The sequence below is a fragment of the Aspergillus alliaceus genome (genome assembly GCF_009176365.1).
Source record: "Aspergillus alliaceus strain CBS 536.65 unplaced genomic scaffold BDW43scaffold_59, whole genome shotgun sequence".
NCBI lineage: Eukaryota > Fungi > Ascomycota > Eurotiomycetes > Eurotiales > Aspergillaceae > Aspergillus > Aspergillus alliaceus.
Window position 1 is genome coordinate 130,296 of NW_022474742.1, and position 26,532 is coordinate 156,827.

Genomic DNA, 26,532 nt, shown 5'->3' on the forward strand with positions numbered 1-26,532 from the left:
TTAGCCGTACCGGACGATATATTAGCTCTTATTAAGTCTTGGTATAAACGTATCCCTCAACTAACTAGAAGAAAGACTCGAGGAGAGAAGAAATTTAATGCTGCGCGGTCTTTGGCTCGCTTGATAACCCATAGATCTAGTAATCCCTAACATAGTCGTGCTGTCTAATGTGCACCACTCATAGTTGTGTATCATTGAACTATGGACGTTTTCTATATCCTATACATCAGTGTATTTCGGTAAGGTTCTTCAATAGGGTGAATGTATTTCCGCTGATTATAATCACCTGGCTATATCCTCTCGAAATGATTAGGACGTTCCCACACACTTGAACTTAAAAAATTAACGCCACTCACCTCAAGCCACCCAGAGCTAGGGGCCTTCTCTGAGCCTCACGGAGGGAATATTGCCGTACACACACATGACGTGCACATAATTGATTTGCACTATATAGAAACAGCTGACAGCTATGATGGGAGTGCAGGCGCCTCCTTGATTGTATAATTAGTACGCAAGACAGCGCCGCTTCAACATGCGGGTAGACTTTTACCTCCTAGTTCAAAACCGTCAACTTCGCCCGTTGCTGATCAGTGATACATACTCGAAGATCAAATACAACTAGCGTCGTTTTCTTCGTAGAAGCAGGATGTTGAGGAACTAGCATTAGCGCTCCCGAGAAGCAGGCTACATTGTTACAACAGATAGCGGAACTCATTGAAGCGAAGCGACCGGACATCGAAATTCTTCCAAAGGAAGCTATGAAGCGGATCGAAGAAAACCTGTTATCATTAGAAACATTGCTCACTTCTTTGGGTAACGAAGAAATTTCTGTTCATGAACAGTGGGCGGGGACATTATTATAAGGAAGCTGCTTAATTCGGTAGGACTCTTAACGCCCAATCTTTTTCCTTCCATGAGATTTGGCTTTCTAACCTTCCCACAGCGCACGATTACTTAATGACGATGAGATCAAGATGCTAGGAGAGCCAGGCCATTTTATTCTACTGCTTTTGGATCAAAAATACCGGTTCCTTCACGGCTTTGTAAGATTGAGTCCCCGGAACATTTTGAGCCACGCTAATTTTCCAGGTCTCTATAATAACACACCTTTCATCTAAGATTATATTCTAGATTCTACCACGAAACACCCTTTAGGGAAGCGTCTTATCATCGCACAGAAGCATTCTGCCGACAGTCCCGTTGATTACAGACTTTTTGTGTCTGATGTACAAACTACTATGCATACGCTGGACAGTACACCTGGGCAGCAAATTTACAACGCCAGCAAGGTATGTACTGTCGATGGGGTTAGATTAGAATAAGCGAATTTTAATAAAATTCATACCAGCTCAACTAGCTTATAGAAGGTATAAGATCAGCGCTCAGCTTTACCAAGAAATGGCATACTAAACCAAACCACATATTAGTGTTGATTGAGCCTCGGCATCACGTCCGCCAACAGCAACCTACAGTGCTTGAGTATCGAAATTAGAAGTGTATTCATTTACCAATTGTCTGGCCTGAGAGCGAGTCAGAAGCGGGATCATTGACAAGGAGACTGTGATGGCCTTGACTGCTCTGTATATCAATACTAGATTCTCTGGGTGTTGATAACAGAGTTGTCTGCGTGCGCCACTTGTGTTGTATCTTCTTCCCTCCCCACGTTTATATTCTAGATTTAGCTACCAATATCATATTGCTTGAGCTTCGTATCAGAGGCTGGCTACTAGACTCATCTCCCATGTCTTTAGATGGGGGACAATAACAGCAACAAACATTTGGTTACAGCCTAATTGATAGTGTTTACAACGCAAAGATTGAGCTTAATCTCGAATTTACCGTTCAATGTGCTAATCACGACGAACAAACTAATACAATGAGGAAAACCCGGAGTACTGGAGAGACAGAAATAGAGAGGCGAAGCGCATAACAATTAAAACAATAAGTCTCCGGAAAGACCTAGACCCACTCATAAAGAGAAGAAAAGAATAGATAGACAAAAAAGAAAATTAAACAAGATCTAGACAAACAAGCGGGCAGGAAATACAAAGGGTCCAACTAGAATTCCTTAGAAGAAGACAAGAATTGTATGTAATACCTAGCCTGCGAGAGACAGTACAGCGGGTAGCATAGGATGACTGCTACCGATTATGATCAGTCACTAATTTTAAGAGACCTATCTAGACTCAGCTAAGGGGCAAGGAATTGCGGAAGTGATCATAACTCTCATACGCATTGGCTAGAACTACAGTGGCTCTATGACAGGGGGTGTCGTATCAGTTCAATTAATAAGTCGCATTAGCATCTCCTGTGGTAATAAGTAATAACCAGTCTAAGTAAACACTTAACCCCATTATTATTAGCCTTAGAACTTAGGCGTAGTAAAGCATTCATGGTTGTGACATTTCCGTCTGTCATCCAATATTGATAAAAGAGCGGTGTGACTATTTAATTTAATCACCCAGTAGTGTAGTGAATATGTTTACAGTATGGAGGATAGGCATTTAGGTTTATTGCGTCCTCACTACTATAAAGACTCTTAAGACCCCAATGTTTAATTTCTCATCATCTGTACTCTTTGCACACTTCCATTAAAAGCCTCACCCACCATGGAGGCGTTTGTCGACGATCCTAATGGCTCTTACGAAATCATTCCAGTCCCACTTGAGAATCTACAAGACACTAAGTACCGGTTCGACACTATCTATACAATGTCTTCGGGCTTTAGTGATGAACTTGTGAATGACCTTCTTCTAACATTACTAAAGAAGGGGTTGGAATCCAAGGCAAGTCCGTTGAATCTTACCTGATGCATTATGATTTGCGCATGGTTCATATGCAAAAGCGGGCGACTGGCAACACATCGCAGCCCGGCGTTAGAGGTCCCGGGTAGAGCAACCGAGGAAGGGGATATCAATCTCCTATTTTCTGCATGCCGTGAGCTTCTAGAGGAGAACGGAATATTGATATTGTGTGCAAGGCCCCTTAACAATTTCTATATCTATTTATGGATACATAAAGACCGCAAGACTGGCGAGTATAAGTCGCTTATCAAGTAATTATTTGTCTATATTATCACCAATGAGCATGATGCTTGGCTTTTCAGTAACCGCGTCTGGGACAGTGGTCTGAACGGGCCACAAGGAGCTCAGTCAATTCTCTTTGATCCCGAAGAGGTCAGCGATACTTTCGCGATAACGAAAAATCAGATGGACCAGATGATTTTGTGGGATCCCGAGCACAGAAAACTTGCAGAAGATCCCAAATATCTTGTTACCCGACGACAGACATATATTATCCTGTAGCACATGTTCGACATCTGGAAACAATTGGAGAAGCCTCCAAACGACACCAATCGAATTGCTTATCTTGAAAAGACAACCAATTCAGACATACCTGAATTAAAACTGGATGGAGAGCCTGTATCAATCACCTGCCTTGAGAAAGGCCTAGCAGACTTGGTTGAAAATGTCAAGACGAAGCGCTTTGGAAGTCCACTGGACAAAGGAAGTGAGAATTGAGCTGATTTTGTTTCAACATTTTGGAACATTCAACTGCTGGATTCACCCACAGGGATCCAAATGATTTAATGAATCTTGTTGACTTGTCAAGAAAGGGCGATATGAACGAATGAAGCTCTGTCCTAAGGACTCAGAAACTTACAGATCATTTTACTTCTATTTTTACATCAGACAATACCAGGCATTTTCCTTTCTAGTCTACGGAGTGTGGGTTTATTAAACGCGAATAGAACCGCATTAAATAGCGGTTCAACCCGTAGATTACTAGGGGCCTGAATATACTCATCTGCAAGCGCTTGCTCGATCTGAAGATGATGATTGGTGATTGTACGCTCAATTGATCAGAATACATTCAGTAGATCACCTAAAGAGCTTTGGGGGTCTCGTTTAATTAGCCAGTGAGATCCCTCACTACGAGATGTAGCCAGCTGACCAAATGTAGATAAGTATTTGTATAGCAGCGGAGAAAGGCTCTTTCTGTTTGGGATTGAAGCCATTCAGATTCCATATAAAGTAAAAGCTTTCGAAATGCAGGATGTTGATATGTTCGCTTAAAACGAGCGGGCCCATTTATGATCTTTCTGAGAAACCGATCGTGCCGGTATAACGCCGTACCATTCAGTCAGCATAGCTTTCCATTGTGTATCGATCTGTTTAAGAAAATTTTTTGTATTGATTGTTGATGCTGTTGAAGTGATTGAAGTCGTAGATGTAGTCTGCATAAGCAGATAATCGCGTATAGCCCATTTTGCATGACTGGGAATATTCTTATTAATATGCCATACACATAAAAGTGCAGCGGAAGATGGCCATGTATTCCGTACAGCATTTATTAAAACGTCATCTTTATCAGTAACCACCGCTGCCGGGAGTTGAAGCCGTAGAAAGGTGTATAACTCGGCTAGGCGTTTCAATATATAGTGAAATGATTCCCGTTCATTAGGTATGAAGCCAAAGGCAATAAAAAATGTGCCTCCCTGCGGTGTCAAGCCAATAATATTGAAAAGCGGCATATTGTATCAATTCGTTTTGTATGTACAGTCCATCATCAGAATATAAGGATTTCTGCGGAGATTCTCTCTTGATGACTGGTGACTGAGAAACACTGGAGAAACACGTCGATTCTCGTGTACTTGATATTTGGTATACCAGTTACCTTCCTGAGGTATTGAGTTAATTAAGGCTTAAATTGGTATACGACCATTAAGACGCTCAATATCAACTCTATATCGCATATTATAGAGATCTCGGGCTCTAACCAATAGAGCATGACCTTCTCGGCGTAGAATAGAAGTAATATAGCGTATCCGAAGACCTTCATTAAGCATTCCAACGATCTGATCATATCGCCGGCGAAGCTCTCTACGTCGATGAGCTGGAAGTACTGATGTAGCCACAGGGCCATGATTATGAGTTGGTACTTCAATAGTCAAGCACCATCTCTCAAATATACTATTAAACTTAAGCCGCGCAGTAAAGGGGCAGCCGATCAGGCGAGACCGGCCTATACGGGTTCCCTGAGACTGGTTCTCTGCTGTACGGCCCCTCTGTGAGCCAAACGTGGAGACCGATCCGGATGATGACCGCAGCTTCGAGCAGCCGTTGACTGCCATTGCGCGGGACTTGTGTCTGTGTCTTATGACTGTGGCGCGCGATTGCGCGACCAAGCGTAGCGAAATGATGCAAAGGCGCAGTTGCCGGTTTGGCAGAGGAATTTTGATTACACGCGCTCCGAAATTCCGGAAAAAGAATTACAACAGAACCCACCGAGCTTAGTATATAGTCCCTCGGAGACTTCCGGGCGCACTGTCTCGGAGTTATCTCCTGTCGTCCTCTCGTGTTGAATCTCCTGCACAACGTCGTCGAATATCGACGCTCTCTCGAGCTCAGTGTGCGCTGAATACGATAGATCACGACGATTCACCGGATGCCGATATGGCCCCGGTCCCAGTGGGCGGAAGCGCGGCTTCAGCCAGGTCACAGCGTCTCTATCATCTCATCTGTGCAACAATCAGCACGTCATACGGGGTCTCGAGAAGATGACGGCGACCGACATAAACACAGCGCTCAATTTTGTACCCAGCGATGTCTGCTTGGCCTACAGCAAGGGGGTAAGCTAGATGACCATTGCCCGAATCGTTATGCTCCATCGATGGGGTGGAAACAGTAGCTGACACCTGATCGATGCTAAGAGTTTAGTTCAGCGTATTAAACAGCAGCTGGATGAAAATCTTGATCGTGAATGCACGCCGATGGGAGCCTGTGAGGCATCTGGAGCGCCCTTAAGATCATCTGCACCGCGTATGGGCATACGATTGTCGGCAAAAGGACTACATCCTATCTTTGGAATGGAGTGAAACGAAGAAGCGGATATTTACCGCATACTTCGGCGAGCACAAGGGTCTTGCAGTCTCCGTTTTCCTTGGTGCAATGGACCTGGTCAAGATCTACTTTTTACACGGGACTAGACGGATCCGCCATATGCTTCTTATGGCTTGGGGTGGTGAGCTCATTAGGTAAACGAAACATGTGTAGGCTATCAGGCATGAAACTTCGCGGTCTCAGAAGAAGATTCGCTCTTTGGGGTTTTGCATCAGGACCTTCGGCCGGATGATATGTTGTGGAACGCTGAGCTAGGTCGGGATTTGATCATTGACTTTCATCGTTCGGCACTAGATGTCCGACTGGCGAAAAAGCGAATGCGATTAAACGAAAAGCACTCATGTGGGGCAGAAGAACACAGGCTAAAATGACCTTGTGTAGGCTAGAAATGAGATCCAACGGGAAACGTAGGTATGCCTTGGAGTGACTTACCTTGGAGTGGACCCTGCTTGGAGACAATGGGCGGGTGGGAACCAATAGCAGCCGGGCAAGCAACAACGTACAAATAGGATAATGACGGTCGTCTTTTTGTGTGGCCTGTGATTCTCATGGAGGCTTGCACGATGGATATGCTCATTCAGCAGGTCTGGGACACGCTGCCTGAGCTCTGAGTAAGAGCACCACTTCGCTTCGAGGCAGAGGGGTTCCAAATCATCGTCTAGCGCTAGTCGGTATGTGAAGATACCGGTTACTGAGTCCATTTTGACACTAGATGGCGAGGACCATTGAGCTGGATCGTGAGGGGTTATCAGTTTGGGCATCCGCTACATTAATTTATGTCACGCTGAACCCTTCAGAAGGTGAGGATGAAACATACCATTGACCATGGCCTAGTTATCATTTTGTTCAACCCGTGGAGGTATTCTTCCGTCCTTCGTGCACTGAGGGCAACCACTGACGTGCTCATCAATGGACGACGCTGTCTACTTGCCAAGTCGAGCCCTTGGCGGATGTTCGCAAATACATCGTCCTCTTTTTCACCCACCAGGACTGTCTTATGAAAAAAGTGTCTAGCAATATTGGCCCCTCCACTGTCTGATGCTTCCTGGAGCAGCATACCTTCTTCGTCTCTCTCAGGATACTGGCACGAGACTTTCACGACTCATGACACGTTTGATTCTCCTTCGCGATGAGCTTTCTAGCAAGTTGTCCCAGCAATACAAGACGTTCGTTTCATAAGTTCACCCAGAATGATGCGTTCAGGCTGTCAGTCGGGTAAGGTATTAATAAAGCGTTTCCCATCCGAAGAGCACATGACACTGGGGTAATATCCTAGCCGTTTATAGTCCATTAATAGATAGCCAACAATTACGGATACGAATCTTGACCCGTCCTTGTTGATATCAAAAGATTCTGATGCAGTGGCTCCTGCCCTATCAAACTCTCACAATCGCATTAGAAATCCACAGAGAGTGAAGCCCGGTACGAATTGGCAGGTGTCTTGTGCAGTGAATGCTTCGCGCACATATCTGCCCAAATCACGCCATGTCCTTGACGCCGTATCAAGTTCAGGGTTGCTCTTTAATTAACCCGGGATTAAGGTACGAGACCAATGAGACCAATGAGATGTATGGCCGGGAGCGATTTTGGACTCGTCGACAATGGCAACATCTAGCTTCCGATTTGCTGTAGACCCCTGTAAGGGCTGGGAGGGCTGGGCCAAAACTGTTCTACATAAGGACAAGCAAGGATTGCCTTCTACCATGAAGCTTCGAGACAAGTCGATCTTTTCGGTTATCCAAGTTAAGATATCCTTCTCCTGCGCGCTTGCTAGCCAATCTCACCATCTAGTCCCCTCACGATATAATGGCTTGTCGCCTTCCTGACATCGCTCCATCACAGTAGTCGTTGTAGTCTCAAATCCGTCAATCCCTTTGAGGAAGACCTCGTAAAGATTTGGGACAATTATAAAGAGACACCCCAGTTCCTCCTTCAGAATGGCATCTACATATTTCCGATGCTCGGATGAGTTCACGATACTGCTTGTCGTATGCAATATGGCGTATTCAAAAAAGGTAGAAGTTTGGGCGGGGGCGTAGATTCACGAAGAGTGGCGTATAGCCTTCTCCTAGATGAAGTCATCTGATCCTCGGTTTAAAACAACTCTTAGTAAGGGAATGAGACCGAAACAATAACCATCAATGCACGCTCACTCCCAGATACTATTTTTCTCGGTGTATGCTTGATTACACCTCCTTGAACGCAGGCCTGGTAACCAATTTTTCAATTCTCTGTAAGTATAATAACCAATCTGGACTATATAAAACTTATCACTAACTGTATAATATTAATAACTGATACTATTACTGCTATTTCTATCTCTCTATAATTTTCGGCTTTAAAAACTCTCATAATCTATATATAGTTTTATGGTTCATAGTATGAGATAGGACCACCTACCACCAACGCGGAAAGTTGCCTAACTGAGCTATAGTGATGGAGCCACTTTTCGAATTCTCTATTGTTCCTCTATCCTCCAAGAGATCCGTCAGTATAATAGCCAAAGATCCGCAAGCCACTGACGGCATTAATTTTCCTTATCAAGCCGCAGTTTACCGAGCAATTTCATCTCCTGCTGTCCAGTGGAGACTCAGCCGTAGATTTTCGAAGCCGTCAAGTTTTGTCTATGGGCCATGAATTGGGTCGGATGCAGTCAGATAGGATTTGTCTCTACTGCCTAGTCCGTACTATACAGTACCCCAAGGTTTGCAGTTATACACGGCGACCTCTGCCCTCAACTTTTTCGGACTCCGATGTCCAATGCGGAGTATTAATTTACCCTATATGCCATTTTTACCATTTCTAGGCAGCAGCATGATTGACATCTTGTCCCCCCACCATGAGCCCTACAATATTGGCGACCGACGGTGGCGGTGTGCGGGGGTATTCCAATAAAGTATCTCCTGCTAATCCGAGAAAGCTTGGGCTTGGAGTGTAGGCTACAGGATCTGATTGACTTATTTGTGGGGTCTAGTTCAGGTATATATGGCCCTAAATTAGCGTGACCATATCCTTGGGTTTCGGACTCCAATGAGTCTCCTGGAAAAGCGCCTGGGCAGGCCAGCTCTCTGATTGTACTAGGGGGATTGCTTGTTTAGCGCTTATGGCGTGGAGTGGGATGCGCCAACTAGCTGCCAAATATTCAATTCTCTCGCGCGGCGTTTTTACGGGAGAGACGGCAACCAGCGATATTTTAGTTACTCCGGCTAGTTCTTATGAGCGGTACTTTTCTAGGGTTACATCCAATATGGCTTCATAATTTCTCCGTAATAGCTGCTACGACCCCAGAATTTTTGACATCAGCCGGCAGGAGGCGTTTAGTGGAGACCAGTGTGTTTTTAATCCGGTTGGGGGTGGTGGCTCTTGTTCCCGACTACATTCTAAATCAAAATATGTATTATTGCGACTACTATCGCGAAGGGCACTAGATCCTTTGCCTTTGGTAATTTCAACGCGGAGACTGGTTTGCTTACAGTTAGGCCTACATTCTCCGCAATAAACGCTTCCTCTGGTCGCTTCTACTGTCGGCTACAAACTATTTCGAGTTAAAAACAGGGATACGGAGTCTCTAATATGGGAAGTGTAAGTACCTTTGTATATCTCCAAGAATAATATCTAGTCTAATCCCGTCCAGGGCGAGGGCTACCGCTGCATCTCCCTTGTAAGTGATTGGTACTTCTCTAACCGCCGTAATCGTATCCATAATACACCTCTAACTTACCTTGGTCTCCCTGGGCTGGCTTACGACAACACCTGTCCCAAACTAGCTCTTGTGGTATCCCTGGTAGAGAAAATAACAAATGAAGTAACATCCAATTCAGGGCCTTCAATTTTCTAACAGTGATGATTAGCTTCTTTCCCATGATCTTCGCGATATCAGTTCCTTCCAGGATGGGGCTTACAATATAACTCTGCGGCTAGTATTGCCAACAGGATTTGTTGCCGGGTTTAGCCTTCGAGGAAGTGGATTGCAAGGTTAATCTCAATGGGTACTGGAGGAACAAGTTCCCCCTTTTGTAGTTTGTCACACACTTATTGTATCTTTCGCATAGCTTCCTCCGGAGGGTCCTTGAAACCTGGACACTAAGACCAAGTGGCTGCAAATGGTGGATCAGCTGCAACCCAAGGTCAGACCTGATTACATTCGGATGGATGTCTCTCTAGGACATTCCATGCACCACTGATAATGCGGAAGCCATGGAAAATTACTGTAACCTGGTTATTTCCCAACCAGGAAGTGCACGGATGGCTCGGGAAACTGCAACCGCCATGCTTGCTACTCGGTTCACAATAGACAGTTCTTAAGGCCACGGGAGCATACATTTGGTGTCATGGAACAATTTAATGCAAGGGGTCTGTCAAGCCCGTCTTGGGAGCTTTTCAGCAGTTGCACCCATATAATGTTGACTTGTCACTGATGTGGAACCCTTGGTCAAGGGCTAATTATAAATTTCTATACTTATCTTTAAAGGGGGTAATCTTAAATATTTCTGGCTAGTTTTCAAGAGCATTTGTAGAAATATTAAATAATTTTTGGGAAGCTGCCATTTCCCTGCATAGGAAGGTGCTAAACATTTTCAATATATTGTTTATTATCTTTTAACGTGGCAAAAATCGGCTCAATGAATGTTAGCCGATATGCAAGAGTATCACACCATAAACGTGGACAGTCCAAAGCCTCATGGAGTGGATACTCATCACATGTATTTTTGACTAATACTTCAATGAACAAATAAACAATAAAGCCACTGACAAATAGAACATGAAGGTTTCCTTAGACTGCGGAGGATAAGAGAAGAAACAAAGAAATAAGAGATAGTCCCAGTGCCAGGAGAGAGGGGAAGGATGGATGGAATAATACCTAGGCAGGGAGTGTCTAAATGTTTCCGAATACAACCACAATGATGATCTCCTAATAAGTTGGAGTAAGAAAGGGCAATTGAAGAACAATAATAATATTATACTATAATTGCTCATGCATTATAAAAATAGGCTGGCTAATCAAAGACCCTGTTAGTTGGAGAAATATCGTTTCTGGCCACGTCAGCTGATTTGAATATTCATGCAATCTTGCCCCTCCTGGATGACATGGAGATCCAGAAGAGGGCAATGGCTAGAAGTCACATCTACTAGATCCGAAATAATATTTCTCCAACTATCCGTATCTTTGTGTATTTCTTGCCGAGTACCCTTGTCACCAGAATCCTTCCCTTGTCTCCTGGCACTGGGACTGGGACTGTCTGGCTGACTCCGATCCTCCCTTCTAGCGGAAAAGGTAATTCTCTAGAGTTGCAAAATAGTGAAGACGAACAGACAGAAAGAAAAAAACAGAGAGATAGAGGAGGAAAAGTTGATCTTATCTTAAGCTTCTCTAAAATTTTGTCCACTTTACTTGCTTCCGACGATCATGGCCTTGGAACCTAATCCGCTCCACCATCTTCCGGGCGGCTCTGCAACGGGTCCCGAGTGTATCGTCGACTTTGACAGCCCGGATGACCCATATCGCCCTCGAAATTGGCCCCGGAAAAAAAAGCTTATTACGACGGCCCTATATGGCTTAATCACTATGACTGCCACATGGACCACCAGCATGTATCTCTCTCTGATCACAAATTTAGCTGCCTAAGTCAAAAATTAATCCGTTCACAGATACTCTCCCGCTGTTAAGCAAGTATCTGCTGCCTTTAATGTGAGCAATGAAGTCTCATTGCTCGGTCTCAGCTTTTGTCTTCTAGAGTGCGAATTTCCTTCCACAAAACTTCTTTCAGTACCAAAATAAATAAAAGATCTAACCTACATGTCCATATAGGTTCGGACCATTGATATGGGCGCCAGTATCAGAAGTATATGGTCGGAAATGGCCTGTACTTGGGCCCTGTGCTGCCGCAGCGATCTTCTCTTTTGCCTCGGGTGCTGCTAAAGATATTCAGACCGTCCTTATCGCCCGCTTCTTTACTGGGTTTTTTTGGCTCTGCACCAGTATCCAATACAGGGGGTGTACTCAGTGATATATGGGACCCAACAGCAAGAGGACACGCAATTATGGCTTATTCACTTGCTGTCATCGTGGGTCCGACCTTGGGACCGTTAGTAGGAAGTGCTCTAGTGGAGAGCTATCTAGGCTGGAGGTGGACTCAATATGTGAGATAAAGATCACCCTGTGCTTCGCCTGACCTTAACCCCCTGTCTTTTTCAGTTGAACATAAAGCTTACAGTTACGCCAGATAGCTGGGATTCTCCAGATAAGCGTGGTAGTGGTTGGAGCAATTGTTCTTGATGAGTCTTACGAGCCAGTTCTTCTAATTCGCAAAGCCAGACACATGCGAACTACCACTGGGAACTGGTCGTTACATACAGAATTCGAGGAATGGATTGGGAATATTACTCTACGCTATTATTTCAATAAGTTTGGCGTTCGTCCGATGCAGATGCTTCTAACCCCTATTTGCTTTCTAGTCGCTCTGCATGCGTCCTTCATCTTCGGTGTATTCTATGCCACCCTAGCAGCGTTTCCAATTCTGTTTGAGGAAACTCGCGGTTGGGACCAAATCACGGGTAGCCTGGCATTTCTTGCGCTGCTGGTTGGGATTTTACTTGGTGCGATCGTCGTTGCACTAAACCAACAATATTATAACCATATCTACTCGACTTCTCAGTGCATGCCGTCACCCGAAGCCCGATTACCATCTATGATGCTTGGGTCGGTCGTCTTCACGGGCGGTCTTTTCCTTCTTGGATGGACTGCAAACCCGCAACTACCATGGATTGCGTCCTTCATTGGCGCCGCGTGCGTGGGATTCGGGTTCTTTACTATCTTTCAGAGCGCCCTTAATTACCTCCTGGACGTGTTCACTCGCTGGGGGGCCAGTGCCATTGCAGCGAATACCTTTCTCCGCAGTACCCTCGCCGCGGTGTTTCCCCTGTTTATTGATCCTATGTATCGGCAGCTAGGGAATGGTCCCGCGACTAGTGTGTTTGGTGGATTTGCGATGCTCCTAGTGCCCATTCCATTCGTCTTTTGGTTATGGGGGTCTCGAATTAGGAGTAGCAAACGATACATGTTCAACGTAGGCTGAGCGTGGACGTCAATTCTTATAAGTACATAGATACCGAATAGACACCACCCTTGTACTGGCAAGTAGTTTATTTTTTATTTTTTATTATTTTTTTTTTGTTCCTCAGGCTTTTCGCGACCATAGACTGCATGTAGCCGCACCTCTGGCTGAGATTTCTTACTTAGAGGCTTATTATGACCGTTCGCGACAATTATTTACAGGGTTAATGTTACACTATGAAAACCGCCGCCCTTCTATTCTTGGTGAGCTTCGTGAACCATTTGCTCGGTGCGCGTTGCAGGCAGTCGATACCATTCAAGGGCTCGTCCTATCCTACAGTATCATCGAGTGTGGTACTCGGAGGCACCACCTTGAGCTTTTGATGGAGCATCGGTCTGTCAAGTTCGGCAGTCGAAAGCCAGAGCACCCTGAGCACCGGTCTACTAGAAACGTGAGTTAGACTTCCCATAAGACATACCCAGACTGAATCCTAATATGAAGAGCTTTAGGGTGAAACGTTCCTGTGCTGGGATTTCTCACACTGTAATAGTCATATCCTCTTCTCTATGGCCGAATGATAATGCACAACGGATAATATCACAAATTCTCCAAGTCACCTCCCTGCCAAGATATGTAGTATCCGATTTCAATATTATTCATGATAACCTATTCATTATTTATTTTCCTTAGTCTACCACACGCTTAAAACAACATCAATTCTAGGCGTGCTCTCCAAGATAGCCAAATTGTACCAGCGCGCAACCTTCCTTTCGTGTCCGTCTTGATGCCAAGGATTCAATGGCAATCCAACCATTTGATGATCGACTTCAATAAATCCCGCCTCTTGCAGGTCCTGAATGGTTTCACGAGAGCTATAAGCTATAGGGCGCATGAGGTCTTGCATGGCTTGCTTCAGCAGCTGGTACCATTGACGCAAAGCCAACCCGTCCAACAAGCGGTCGTCGCATCGAGGCTTAAAATCGATTTCCACTTGCTCAAACCACGCACCAGCGCGCAGATGCGAAAAGATTCTCCGGTATAGATTCGGCCATACTAAAACACTACCACAGCCTATCTGCAAATAAATCAGATCTCACGATTCCTCACCCATGGCCCAGCAGCTCTCGAAATCAAACGGAGCGTAGAACTCGCAGTTAGGTAGGTGATTGGGTGGTTGTATGGGAGCAAGGTCTACTCCAACAACAAATGCCTCCGGGTATTTGTTGGCCATGTCGATCGACCAGATCCCTGTTCCACATCCCAAGTCTAAAAATCGGCCATTTCTGGGATAAGGAGCATATATCAATCTATCCGACACTCTGGCTACAGTGAATAGTTTATGAAATATATTAAGGCGATCTTGTTCTTGTTCATCGCATGGTAGGGAGTACACTCCTCGGCGAAAGGTGCGATACATCCGTCTGTTCTCTTCATTAAAATGCTGTCTCTCGGAGTTCCTATATAGACAAAGAACAAAGGCCAAGATTTTCACACATTAGTAGTCATCCAATAACACAAATCTCAGTAAAATTAGTTGAGGCCGTTGGCTGCGGGTGAGTGGAGGGAGAGGGCAAGTGCGGGGACTGTAGTATATCAGATCACACTACAAGGCAGTTAGTAGTCAAAAACATTTTGAAGAACAAAGCCTCTGTATTCACACTAAGGATATAGGGAAACCTAACGCAATAGGATAAAACCTATATTGAGGTATGATAGAAAACCCTGTCACAGCCTAACTAGAATAATTATGGTAAGGATGATCAGTCGGATTAAACCCATTATCACAACCCCTTATAGATAATATTACTGACCCCCATCTTCTCATGTATCCAAGGACCAGAGGGGTTTACATAAAAGTCCTTATAACCTTTTCTATTTTCTCCACAGTCTTTGACAAGCTCCCTATATCTATTATTAATTAAACCTTCCCAGCTGCAGCCATATTAATGAGGATTAGTGTTTGATAGGGCTTCATTATCTATCACTATTAATCAGTATTATATAGATGAACAATTCTCTTCAACTACTTACTTCAGTAACTATCGAGCGTCTGTTTGCCTTGCAAAATATTTATTTATTGAGATGGTAGCGCATAGGGATATATGGAATATCTAAAGATTTTGTAATGCTGGAGATGGCACCCACTTTATAGGAGGTTTTGTGAATTCTAGGATGATTTTGCATTGCTTTTCTATCTGATTAACTTCAGAATTTTTAATGAGAAAATTCCTATGTAATAATTACACTTACACTAAACAACATAGCATATTTCCATAGTCGCAGGATGATGTCACCATCCATAATACATATATCATAAGATGCCGTACTCATCTGGGGCCAACACACTAAATTTAGACCTTTTAACTAAAGCGTAACCTTAATATATACTTCCAGTAACTATTTGGTATACTCTATTATCTTATCACTGATGTCTTACTCTTCTGTTTTAAACTTAATTTGGAATTCTTTGCGGAACTGAAAAGATTAGAAGAGATATGATCAGGATTATACTTAAGGGTTATAAAAATTTTATAAGTGCACGAGAAGTGCGTGTGTATAGGATAATTCCCGGGATTCTTATGGTTCAAGTACTATACAGGAATGAATCGGGAGCGTTCTATGATATCGTGACTATTAAGATGTAATCATACTGTTTATAAGCGATAAAGGGCCGAAACCATAATGTATCTGGGAAGTCCTGTAAGGATTAGTCTCATTCCAATTCTACTGTTTGGTATAAGCGATTCTTACCTGATTGACAGGTCCTTCTGCCCTGTATAAGCAGATCTGTGACAGAGCGCTAAAGGTCATCTTCGACATGCTGGAATTATTATTGAAGAATTATAATAATCATATCCATCCGCTTTATCTTGAGCTAAATTTGGGCCATTACTCGTGATTAATTACCAAGGTACAAATAAGGCTTTTCTAGTAGATAATCCCAAAGAGCTTTAATAATAACAGGCATAAGACCTCGTGGCTGCCTTTTTTTATTGGGAGGTGCCTTCACATTGCCAAATTGGCGTATATCGGAGCGAAGCCGTCTGATCGTACGCTCATTGCAGCCATCGGCCTTGTAAGGCCACATTTTAAGTTCCCTTACTGCGTGCATAGCTTCTGATCACTTCTTTAAAGCCAATAATACACTACCATATCGAGAATGAAGACGCTCAACGCGTGCAAGCCATGATGCAAGAGTGAGCTTTTTTCCTTGAACTTGGTGACCATCACGCATAGGAATATCGAATACTGAATTTTCGCCTGGCAGCATGATAAACATTGCCGCTGAGCTTGGAGATTTTATCCCTGGTGGCGAGCCCAAATTCCTTGCTCCAGGCGCAGCAACGCATATCTGTGGGACCACCCGGGCAGGGAAGGAAGATGATGGACACTCGGTTGTGGATAAAGACTCTAAGGTTTGGCGGCTGGAAAACTTGTTCATTGGGGGTTGCGGTGTGATTCCGACGCAAAATGCGTGTAATCCAACACTGACCGCGGCTTGTTTTGCCATTGCGAGTGCGGGAAAGGTTGTCGAGGAGATATAGGCGCTTAAAGGCCAGCAGTATCAATTAAAGCTTTAGACAAGCGAGTTGGGAGATCTGGGCCTATCAAGAGATATCCATACAGCTTGAAGCATCATTAGACACTTGGCCACCATTCCAGAGTTTCAAGTTTCCACTTAAGTCAAAGTATATTTGTAGCATTTCATCCACTGACCAAGGGACAAATCCCAAGTTGCCGTTGATGCCTGAATGACTGAGCCATCTCTGTCCCATTCGACACTACCAGAAGAATCCACGAACTACTGAAGCCAGGATCTCAATTACCTACCAATCTATAATTGAACGTGACAAATCTTACTTCAGTAGCCTTTCGCGCTATATTGTGCGAAACACTGAGATCAACTTCTTTCAGCGCCAGAACGGATTTGCACAGAAATTTCCCTCCTTTCTGCTCTTAGACCGTGCGTTTCAGGAGGCGGACTGTGCGGTATTTGATGAGCAGTCTGGACACTTGATCTGTTCACTCTCTGCGTTAGATGTTTTAACAAGCACGGGAGTATCTACATAGTAGATCCAATAGTGTACTTACCGGGAACTTTTATGTACATCAGCGTTAGCCAATAGTTATCCTGTGATGGGCCGATGGCTCAACCGGCTGGCCAAGACCAAGACACACGTCCACTCTGCCGCAACAGCTGTGTAGTAAAATGTTTTCCAACTCCGGAATTTCGGATATAAAAGCCTCAAGGGTTCAATGGCTGCTGATTCAGGGAGGAACCTAGCGACGGGAAATAATGATTTCTGCAAGTGTCACTGTTGGCTTACTGTGGGCCTCGTAAGCATGCATGCCTCATCGTCCACTCATGAAACTCCTTGCACCCATGTCGCAGCCTAGTAACCTGCTTACAAGTCCAGATAGGACACTTCCACAATTTCTAAGGCGCTAGGAAAAGGGAGTCAACTGGCTCTACCAAGTAGTGTTCTGTATTCCAACCGGGACTAGTGAGGCGCATTCCGAACCGGCTCCCGCCAGTATCTTGACGTTTCTGTTCACCGCTTGTTCCGCACCTTTGAAGAAGCGTTGTACTCATCCTTAGGAATAACGTCACAAATTGATGAGAGTACCTTCAACTCGCTGCTGCTCATCTCAACCGCAACCTCCCACACCCGCCACAATGGCTCCAGAGCTGACGAGTTTATTGCACTCTGTATCTACAGTCTGTGCCACGACATTTCTATTGATCCTCCCTGTCCGACTTTGGAAGCTTCGTAACTCTAGCATCAGAGCCACTCCAACCTGGCAAGGACCCTTCAAGGCCGTCAGTATACCTTCTCTCCAAGCCTTTGAGTTCTATAGCTCACAAGATGAACGGCCTTAGTGCCTTGGAGTATTGCTTTCACTCATATTGTCTTCATATTGTACGAAGGTTTCAAGGTTGGATGTTCAGCATAAAGCCATTTTTTTGGCCTCACTTTTCGCTTCTATACCTGCTGCCCTGGGCCTGAGTGTGCTTCTGCTCCAGGAGCAACAGCGGTCTCAAAGGCCTTCAGATCTCGCTAGACTATACCTTCTTTCATCTATACTGTGTGATGCCGTCCACTTGGCTACGCCTTCAAAGATCGCTAGACACGCGAATACCTTGCGTCCGGTCCTTCTTCGTTGCTGCATGCACTCGGCACTTCTGGTACTTGAATGTTGCGCCAAGGGGCGCCCAGCATTCAGTGAGCTCAACAAACAACAATCTCCAGAGGAACACTGCGGTGTCTTGAGTAGAGTCCTTTTCACGTGGATAAATCCAATTCTTCTTCGAGGGTACAGGGGTATCCTCGTCAACCAAGATTCACCGCCCCTTGATCAAGACATGAAGCCAGAGTTCACACGAAAGGCAATACTGCAGGCATGGTCTCAGCGAGGTTAGTCAGGAATCTCAAACCACTCGCCGTCCTACTTCTCACAAGACTAGCCAAGCCTGAAACCAAGAAAAGTTTGCCTATCGCTTTGATGAGATGCCTGTGGAAGCCGTTTCTAGCCGCTGTTATACCTCGATTATTCTTGATACTATTCCGCTATTCTCAGCCTACCTTGATCAAAGAGTGTATCAGATTCGCTGTGGCATATCCTGCCGGCGCAGAAAGCAGCCATGGATTCTGGCTCGTTATCTCAGCCGTGTTCATCTATATTTCCCTTGCTGTAAGGTCCGATCATCGCTCTTTCTAATTGTGCGCTAATATTTCCCTCAAGCTGTCAACCGCTGTGTACCAACACTGTATAAACAAGCTGAAACTTATGACTAAGAGTGCCCTCGTGGGACTTATCCATGACAAGACCATGAAGTCACCCAGCATTGCTTATGATAACGGCGAAGTCACCACACTCATGAGTACTGATGCAGATAGTCTCGATGGTATCGCCGAAATGGTCCACGAAACGTGGGCCCAAGTCATCGAAGTGCTGATTGGTATTGGACTTCTAGCTAGTGAAGTTGGTTGGGTTTGGCCTCTTCCTCTCTTTTTGATTTATTGTAAGTATATTTGCCATGATTTCTCGTTGATACTGAGATGTGTAGTATGTTCATACATGAGTCGTTTTGTTGCAAAGCATTTACAGCCACGCCAAAAGGCTTGGAACAGCGCAACGCAAAGCCGCATAGCTGCTACCACCTCTGTGCTAAGCGCAATGAAAGATGTCAAAATGCTTGGACTCCAGCACAAATTGACCCACCGCATTCAACAGCTTCGGGAATGTGAGCTCTGGGCAGCGTCGAAACTCAGATGGATAATGGTATATTATAACGCCTCAGGTATGTCGGGAGCACAAAATGAAGTTGTCAGATATGTATAAGCTTACGTCAGTATAGCCAACGCTCTCGGTATATTCTCTCCAGCTATCACGCTGGTTATGTTCGCAGTGATATCAGTTGCTCGTGGCGGCAATCTGGATACAGAAACTGCCTTCACTACCATGGCCATCTTAAGCATGGTTACACATCCTGCAAATATGATCATGACTATTATGCCACGCGCTGTGGCAGCATTCTCTGGATTTGAACGAATCCAAGCATTTTTGCTCCGGCAATCTTTACATGCTCATCGTGGAACATTGCCGAAAGGCACTATGAACAGTCTCCCCTGGAACGCGACAACTGGTGACTTGACGAATCCTAGCACTGCTATTCAGATCCGGCAACTGAGGATTGGCCGTAAAAGGCTTGTCTTGGAACATATCGACATTGAAGTAGCCGCTGGGTCAATCACAATAATATCTGGTCCTACTGGTAGCGGCAAATCCACTTTGTTGCGCGCTATACTGGGAGAGGTAGTCCCTGTCCAAGGGTCAATTAACCTCTCAACACGACAGATATCCTATTGTGCTCAGAAAACGTGGTTACCTAATGGTACTATCAAAGAGATTATTTACGGCCCTTCTGATCTTTACAGTACTCGTGACCGAGAAAATGAAATATGGTTTCATGAGGTAACAAGTCTGTGTTGTCTTACTCATGACTTGAATTCCCTTCCCCATGGAGATCGGACACGAATTGGCAGTGGGGGGCTCAATTTGTCTGGAGGACAAAGGCAGCGGGTAGTGAGTTTCTCAAGACTACTACGTATGGACTAAAGTCATATTTTATGCAGGCACTCGCGCGTGCTTTGTTTGCAAGATGCGATATACTTCTGCTGGACGACGCCTTCAGTGCGCTGGATGGTGAAACGGAGCAAGCCATCTTTGATAATCTTTTCGGAGTCACAGGCATAATCCGACGGTTGAGGACCACTGTAGTCCTGGTTTCTAATTCCTGTAAGTTCGCCCTTACTCGGCCTCGATGTTCACTGCCTAACTCCAGGATAGCTCAGTATTTCCAAGCTGCGGATCATGTCGTGGTTCTTGGAGACCATCGAATCATAGATCAAGGGAACTGGCAGAACATCAAGGTCAAAGCTGCATCCGTAGCAAAGTTCTCTTCTAGCTATGACACCAAAGTCAGCAACGCCGTCCTCTCTGCGAAATTTGATGAACTCAGCGCACAATTGCGAGCGAATGCCGAGACCGAAATAGACCTAGCACGACAGACTGGAGATCCCGCTCTATATGGTAGTTTGCTCTCTCATATTTATTGACGTGACTAATATGACCATAGGTTATTATCTGAGTTTCATTGATTTTGAGAACATTTTTTTCCTTATCATCAGTACTTTATTATATGCCTTCTTCATCACTATTCCCCAATACTGGCTTCGGCTGTGGACAGAGTTAGATGGCAGAAACACCGCTTTCTACGTCAGCGGATTTCTCATTCTATCAACCCTGTCGTGGATCTCAACCAGCGCTCAGATGTGGTAAGTTTCCAAGACATACCCACTTGTTTGTTATCATTGAAAGCCCAGTAGGTCCATTCTTATCCGACTTGCTCCCCAGTCTGGATTGAGGTTGCATCAACGTCTATTGCACATCGTGATGAGGTATATATACCCTATATCAACAACCCGAACATGGCGATCCAAGAGATGGCTAATCATACGTAGCGCGCCTCTGTCGTACTTTTCTAAAACTGATAATGGCTCAATTCTAAACAGGTAAGGGCTTATGCTCGCATATTCCCTTTAGCACTAATGTTTTCTAGGTTTAGCCAAGACGTTCAGCTTATTGATAAGCAGTTACCATCAGCTCTTCAAGCTTTTCTAACTCGTATGCATTAGATTTCCCTCTTCCAGGAAGGTCTTTAGGTGACACTGCTGCTAGAAATCTTCAAGCTCCTCATGCAGATCGTACTTCTTTGCGTGGCCGAGAAATGGCTCACAATGTCGTTACCGGCCTGTATGCTCCTGGTCTGTGTCGTCCAAAAGGTTTATCTTCGGACATCGAGACAACTCCGATTTTTGGAGCTCGAGTCCCGCGCGGGGGTCTTCTTGAATTTCTTGGAATGCGTATGTATTCAAAAGCCGCTGATTGTGCCCAGCTAATCTTGATTTGCCAGGTCGAGGGCCTCGAAACCATACGGTCATTTGGTTGGTCTAGGACTGCAGTACAAGGCAACATCCGAAGCGTCGATAACTCCCAACGTCCAGAGTTCCTCCTTCTGTGTCTCCAGAGGTGGCTCAACCTTGTCCTAGATCTCTTAGGGGCGGCTGTTGCAACTAGTGTTGTTGCTCTAGCTGTAGCTTTTCGCGGGCATGTCAGCGGTGGACAAGTCGGAATCGCGCTCAACATTATGCTCGTAACAAACTCAACATTACTAAAACTTGTGGAGAATTGGACTATGCTAGAGACTTCTATGGGTGCAATTTCTCGGTTGAAAACGCTTGAGGAAACGACCGCGGCTGAGGGTGGAAGAGGCTGGAACCCAAAAACCCCCGAAAATTGGCCTTCCAGAGGACATATTGAGTTCAAAGATATCACCGTATCTTACCCGTACGTATCCAGTCGAATGCGCTCTTCCCGGATAGCTGACACGTGCAAAATGTAGGTCGGGGGCGATTGCTCTACGGAATCTGAGCCTGAACGTTACTGCGGGTCAGAAACTCGTCGTGTGCGGGCGCACAGGCAGGTGAGTCACTGCAAAGGGTACAGCCTATATATCCGAACTCTCGGCTCACTCTGCATGCTAGCGGTAAAAGCACGTTACTCCTCTCGCTTCTACGGCTTCTGGAGCTACAATCCGGCAAGATCGAACTCGATGGCGTTGATATCAGGCGGGTGAGGCTAGATTACCTACGACGACGGTGCTTCGTTGCAGTGTCTCAAGACCCTTTGTTGTTGCTGAACGAGACCTTGCGCTTCAACTTAGACCCGGATGCCTCGATATCAGACGACGCCCTCGTTGTTGCATTGAACAAAGTGGGATTGTGGTTCCATTGCTTCGAGGGCCGCACGAAACTTGGGGGAGAGCCAGCTACCGTCATCAATGTCCCAGGCTCTGGCGAACATCCGATCCTCGACCAGAAAGTCTCAAACTTTCAGGAGCTCTCTGTAGGGCAGCGTCAACTGTTTGCGCTCTGTCGAGCACTTGTGAAAGTCAGCTCCTTACGACATTCTGGCGTGAAGCCCGTGGTCGTCTTGGACGAAGTTACATCCTCCCTGGACCCTGTTACGGAATGCACCATCCATTGTATCATCGACGAAGAGTTCACCAAAAAAGGCCACACTGTCATCATTGTTGCTCATAAACTTGGTGTCTTGGAGGAGCACACGAAAACTGGGAGGGATGCTCTGGCACTGATGGCAGATGGTCAATTACAAGAAGTCATTGAGGATTTAGGACCTGTGGTTTTCCAGCGTTTCAGGCAGCTGGAATAGTGGCTACTTGGTGGTTTTTGAAAGGTTCTAGTTGCGTTTTAACCGAGAAAAATAAAACAACTTCTTGTGACACTATTGGAATTTTCGTGACTTGCAATCCAGTTTGTATCCTAACGAGACTGAGAGGCTTCATCGAGGCCAAAATTTGGGTGGAGGACTCGTTCGACCGACTAGCACTCCTTCTTTTTGCTTGACGCGCTTCGCGAGATACTGTACTGTTCAAGCAATCCTGGTTCTCGGTAGCAATTTTATATCCAAAACATTCTCACTCCGATTCGACCTAGACAAAGTCAAGTTCGACAATCGATTGCATTTCTCCGCTGCCTAATTAATTTGGCGAAGGTTTTCGCTGATCGTGAGCGATATTGAGGTGAGAACAGGGTCTGAACCAGGTATATAGAATAATGCTGTAAGCGTGCATATAGTGCGAGTCCATATCCCATAAGCATGCAGAATACGCATTTTGTCTCTGCGTTGCCTTTAAAGTGCGCCATAGAGATGATTCAAAAAGCCTATTTACCGATTGGTTGAATAAACCTGCGGGGCTGGCACATGATCCTAATATTACCAAAAGGTACTTGTGCTCAATGAGGTGGTTCGATGATTCCGAAGGGATTCCGAAGTCTAATGGGTCATGTAGCAAGTTAGCTAGCATAAGGCATATAGCAAGATCATAAATTGGCGTCCAATGAAAGATGCTGGGTTTCCAAGCTAGGGTTGATTGCCTTGGTTGGTTGGACGGTTGGAGGATCCCCAGGCGGTCCGCGGCCTCAGGGTGTACCCAAGGCCGCTTGCGGTCCCCAGTTTACTAGTAGCTGTGTTTTCCTCCGTATAATTGTTCCCATTCGTACCTGAGAGGGGTTAAATCCAGTGTTGCTAGTGTTTAATAATGATTACGCATTTCTCTTTAACGGAAAACATTCTAGCAATGTCCCTCGGAAAGCACAGAATAAGCCGACCAGGGGGGCTCACGTGATAAGGGTTGCTGATGATACCATCGAGGATGGGATTTGACAAAGATACCCGGACTAATAATTGGGCGTAGATACTGGGGAAGACCCCTATTTCGGAAGCCGGCTAGAGGTTGCATTTAGCTGTACTGTCAACCAAAATTACCATTAAAGCTCCGCTGTCAGCCACCAGCCTACTCCATTTAGACTAGCGCCTTTGATCATTATCTACACCATGATATCGCTATATTGCCATGATATCGCGTGTATCGCGTCATTTGAATGATCACTTTAGGCCTACAAATATGCTTATTTTATCATTAGATCGGAAACCAGAGACCTCGTCATTTCTTGATTGCACCCCTTAGATTTCAGCGGTAGATTACTAGGTAATACGGAATCCCGCATTTCCAATATGTACATTAACCTGTTCAGGTGATAACGGCAACTGGAAATGTCTGGTTTTCAGCGCCATGGGTGTGTTTGTGTGTTCTAATTCTAGACTAACCGCTGTTGTTGTTTTGGCCAGTCTCGACCTGGGACACGCTGCTAAGCTATTGCCATGCCTACAGAGACACCGTTGTCTCATGTTGTTCTTGGACGGTACAGATAACGTGCGAGATGTCGGTAATAAAATATCTGGGACTGTTGCGAGTTCCCAATAGCTTGAATTAATTAAGTTCAACTGCCACTCTAGTATCCACTTAACTGATGGCTACAAAATCGACCGGACATTTGGGGCAGATTGCCGGATCTTCCCCGGGAAGGCTGCATAGGTATCAGTCGATTGTCGAGTGCAAATATCAACAAGTCACGGGTAAGGATTAGTCTCGAGAGCACGAGTACGTTACTCAATGGCTAGTACTTTCGCAGATCCCAGCTCATGGCAGGGAAGAAGCCCAACTTCGCGATAAGATTGACCAAGCTACAGGGGTCTTTCTCTAGGCGAGTTTAGTAGTTCGTACTCCGACAGGGTACTAGATTGGATTCCCAAACCACTATGCGGCAAGTCACTACGTTAGTTAGTATGGTGCACTTGGCCACATTATCCTGGACTGCTGCGTCGCAGAATTATTGAAACCGTACCTATGGTGTACCAAATCTAAATACTTATATTCGTCGCGGATCCTTACTGCCAAAGTAGAAGCTTTGGATGTGAGAAAAGCTGTGTCCAAAAAGTACCGTTTTACACTCATATACCCACAAATCCAAGTTAGCCCCCACTGTGCAGTAGTTTCAGCCTTTAAGCCCTTCTACCAAGGTTCCCTTTATAATCAATTGCTGTGGCTAATCAATGGTAGGCACCAGCCGGCACCCTACGTCACGAACGTGGATGCAGTACTCAAGAGGAAGTAGCTCGGTTGAATGTAACCACGTTGCTGGCCGCTTTCATATTAATATTATATCTAGTTGGCTTTGGTCCTCTGCAGCTCATGGCGCCTATGTCTTCCGATCCCACAGAGGCAAAGGAGCGTCGTCGCGAGCAAAATCGTCTTGCACAACGCAGGTTTCGGCGTAAGTAAGATCCGCTACGTTCGTGAAGTCATATCTGGCGTCAAGAGGCTAACTCTTAACTATATTCGGACAGATATAGCCAGCAAAAGGCTATAGTGCCACAGTTTCAACATATCCACAGTCTAAGCTCTGGCTATGAGAGTCAGGGAACACAGCCCGGAGATGCAGTATTGCCCGATACTCCAGGCTTGGTAAGCATTAATCCCGTGGGAGGCCCTCCTGATGGCCATCATCGGAGCCTTTATGAAGTAAATGCGGATCTATTTCTGGACGGTGGCGAGTTCAGTAGCATGAACAATCTTCCCGCGTCGGACCTGGATATGATTCCTGCAATAAACGGTTTGCAGCCCACACCAGCCCCGTCTGAACCAGCGATGGAGATTAGCAACCCCTTTCCATGAAATGAGTCCTCCATTCCATCGGAAATCAACAGCAGTAGCGAAGCCACAACATGCAAGCCTGCTAGCAACAACTTTGGCGGGTCTCGGGCCAGTCCGCTCCACAGGGCCGTCCAAATGGGTCACAGCAAAATCGTCCGACTTTTGCTTGAACACAATGCGAACTGCAATGAAAGAGATAGCGATGGTCTGACACCATTAACACACGCCATAATCGGAGGATATGAAGACATGGTAGATATGCTGCTGTCGCACGGTGCTAACATCGGGCTCGTCGACGATGAGCATCGATCGGCTCTTCACTGGGCCGTAATATGGCGCCAGGACCGCTTGCTAACAAGGGTTTTGAAGCACTGTGTAGGGAATAGCACCTTGGTGAATCAATGTACCAAAGATGGAAGGAGTCCGCTGCTCATTGCTATTGATACAGGCTTTGAAGCAGCTGTAGAGGTATTACTGGAATCTAGAGCAGATGTGTAATATAGGGCTTGAGCTCATGGAAGTCTCCAACAGAGTTGATACAAGTCTGAACGAGTATGAGGGTATGCGCTGACCCCAGACGAGATTCGAGAGATTGAGTCCCTTTATCCGCGATGGTTACCCATACTGCACGATCAAGACCTTCATTCAGAACTTCCGTAATGGTGCCGATATGAGTGTAGATGTCAGTTGTGATGACTAGGGAGGTGTCCATATTCGCAACCCATAACTTGACAAGAGTGCTCTATAATGCTGGAAGGATGAAAGCGCCTGTATTAAACAGTAATGTCCTGACATAGCTGTATACTTTTAACATATGGTTCCAACCCCGATCTGAAATCCGTAAGGGAATGTCTACCTGGAACAGTGCCACCATCTCTTACTTACCGCCCATTTCAGGTTAAAAAAAGGGATGTGTTAATTGGACGAGACG

At 45.4% G+C, this 26,532-nt stretch overlaps 6 protein-coding genes across 6 annotated transcripts; 4 read left to right on the forward strand and 2 right to left on the reverse strand.

Moving 5' to 3' along the window:
• Positions 1 to 5,512: 5,512 nt before the first annotated feature.
• On the reverse strand, positions 5,513 to 6,604 carry BDW43DRAFT_315505 (uncharacterized protein; the record flags this gene model as incomplete). Its single annotated transcript, XM_032048081.1, has 2 exons — positions 5,513 to 5,708; positions 6,336 to 6,604. The coding sequence occupies 2 exons, from the start codon at positions 6,602 to 6,604 to the stop codon at positions 5,513 to 5,515; spliced, it is 465 nt and encodes a 154-aa protein (XP_031895704.1).
• A 4,403-nt stretch (positions 6,605 to 11,007) lies between these two features.
• Positions 11,008 to 11,735, forward strand: BDW43DRAFT_289915 (uncharacterized protein). Its single transcript, XM_032043455.1, has 2 exons — positions 11,008 to 11,495; positions 11,553 to 11,735. Exons 1-2 carry the CDS (start codon positions 11,311 to 11,313, stop codon positions 11,680 to 11,682), a joined length of 315 nt encoding a protein of 104 aa, XP_031895705.1. The 5' UTR covers positions 11,008 to 11,310; the 3' UTR covers positions 11,683 to 11,735.
• Positions 11,008 to 13,039, forward strand: BDW43DRAFT_289916 (major facilitator superfamily domain-containing protein). The gene is made up of 4 exons (XM_032043456.1): positions 11,008 to 11,495; positions 11,553 to 11,639; positions 11,713 to 12,044; positions 12,128 to 13,039. Exons 3-4 carry the CDS (start codon positions 11,751 to 11,753, stop codon positions 12,977 to 12,979), a joined length of 1,146 nt encoding a protein of 381 aa, XP_031895706.1. The 5' UTR covers positions 11,008 to 11,495; positions 11,553 to 11,639; positions 11,713 to 11,750; the 3' UTR covers positions 12,980 to 13,039.
• A 173-nt stretch (positions 13,040 to 13,212) lies between these two features.
• On the reverse strand, positions 13,213 to 14,589 carry BDW43DRAFT_303565 (class I SAM-dependent methyltransferase; the record flags this gene model as incomplete). Its single annotated transcript, XM_032045439.1, has 4 exons — positions 13,213 to 13,291; positions 13,711 to 14,019; positions 14,056 to 14,415; positions 14,561 to 14,589. 4 exons carry the CDS (start codon positions 14,587 to 14,589, stop codon positions 13,213 to 13,215), a joined length of 777 nt encoding a protein of 258 aa, XP_031895707.1.
• Positions 14,590 to 17,636: 3,047 nt separating this feature from the next.
• On the forward strand, positions 17,637 to 22,756 carry BDW43DRAFT_315508 (ABC transporter type 1, transmembrane domain-containing protein; the record flags this gene model as incomplete). Its single annotated transcript, XM_032048082.1, has 16 exons — positions 17,637 to 17,780; positions 17,841 to 18,375; positions 18,426 to 18,652; positions 18,704 to 18,983; positions 19,029 to 19,262; positions 19,320 to 19,936; positions 20,008 to 20,260; positions 20,312 to 20,554; positions 20,601 to 20,799; positions 20,851 to 20,922; positions 20,986 to 21,036; positions 21,084 to 21,148; positions 21,203 to 21,387; positions 21,438 to 21,871; positions 21,927 to 22,007; positions 22,069 to 22,756. 16 exons carry the CDS (start codon positions 17,637 to 17,639, stop codon positions 22,754 to 22,756), a joined length of 4,308 nt encoding a protein of 1,435 aa, XP_031895708.1.
• Positions 22,757 to 25,148: 2,392 nt separating this feature from the next.
• Positions 25,149 to 25,622, forward strand: BDW43DRAFT_315509 (bZIP transcription factor; the record flags this gene model as incomplete). Its single annotated transcript, XM_032048083.1, has 2 exons — positions 25,149 to 25,225; positions 25,295 to 25,622. The coding sequence occupies 2 exons, from the start codon at positions 25,149 to 25,151 to the stop codon at positions 25,620 to 25,622; spliced, it is 405 nt and encodes a 134-aa protein (XP_031895709.1).
• Between the last annotated feature and the right edge of the window lie 910 nt (positions 25,623 to 26,532).

What these genes read in the sequence shown, in the direction of transcription:
- BDW43DRAFT_289915 (XM_032043455.1), top strand. Translation starts at nt 11,311, where the DNA reads ATGGCCTTGGAACCTAATCCGCTCCACCATCTTCCGGGCGGCTCTGCA. An exon ending in GCCACATGGACCACCAGCAT is followed by an intron (nt 11,496 to 11,552) that starts GTATCTCTCTCT and finishes ATCCGTTCACAG; the next exon opens with ATACTCTCCCGCTGTTAAGC.
- BDW43DRAFT_289916 (XM_032043456.1), top strand. Translation starts at nt 11,751, where the DNA reads ATGGTCGGAAATGGCCTGTACTTGGGCCCTGTGCTGCCGCAGCGATCT. An exon ending in GCTGGAGGTGGACTCAATAT is followed by an intron (nt 12,045 to 12,127) that starts GTGAGATAAAGA and finishes CAGTTACGCCAG; the next exon opens with ATAGCTGGGATTCTCCAGAT.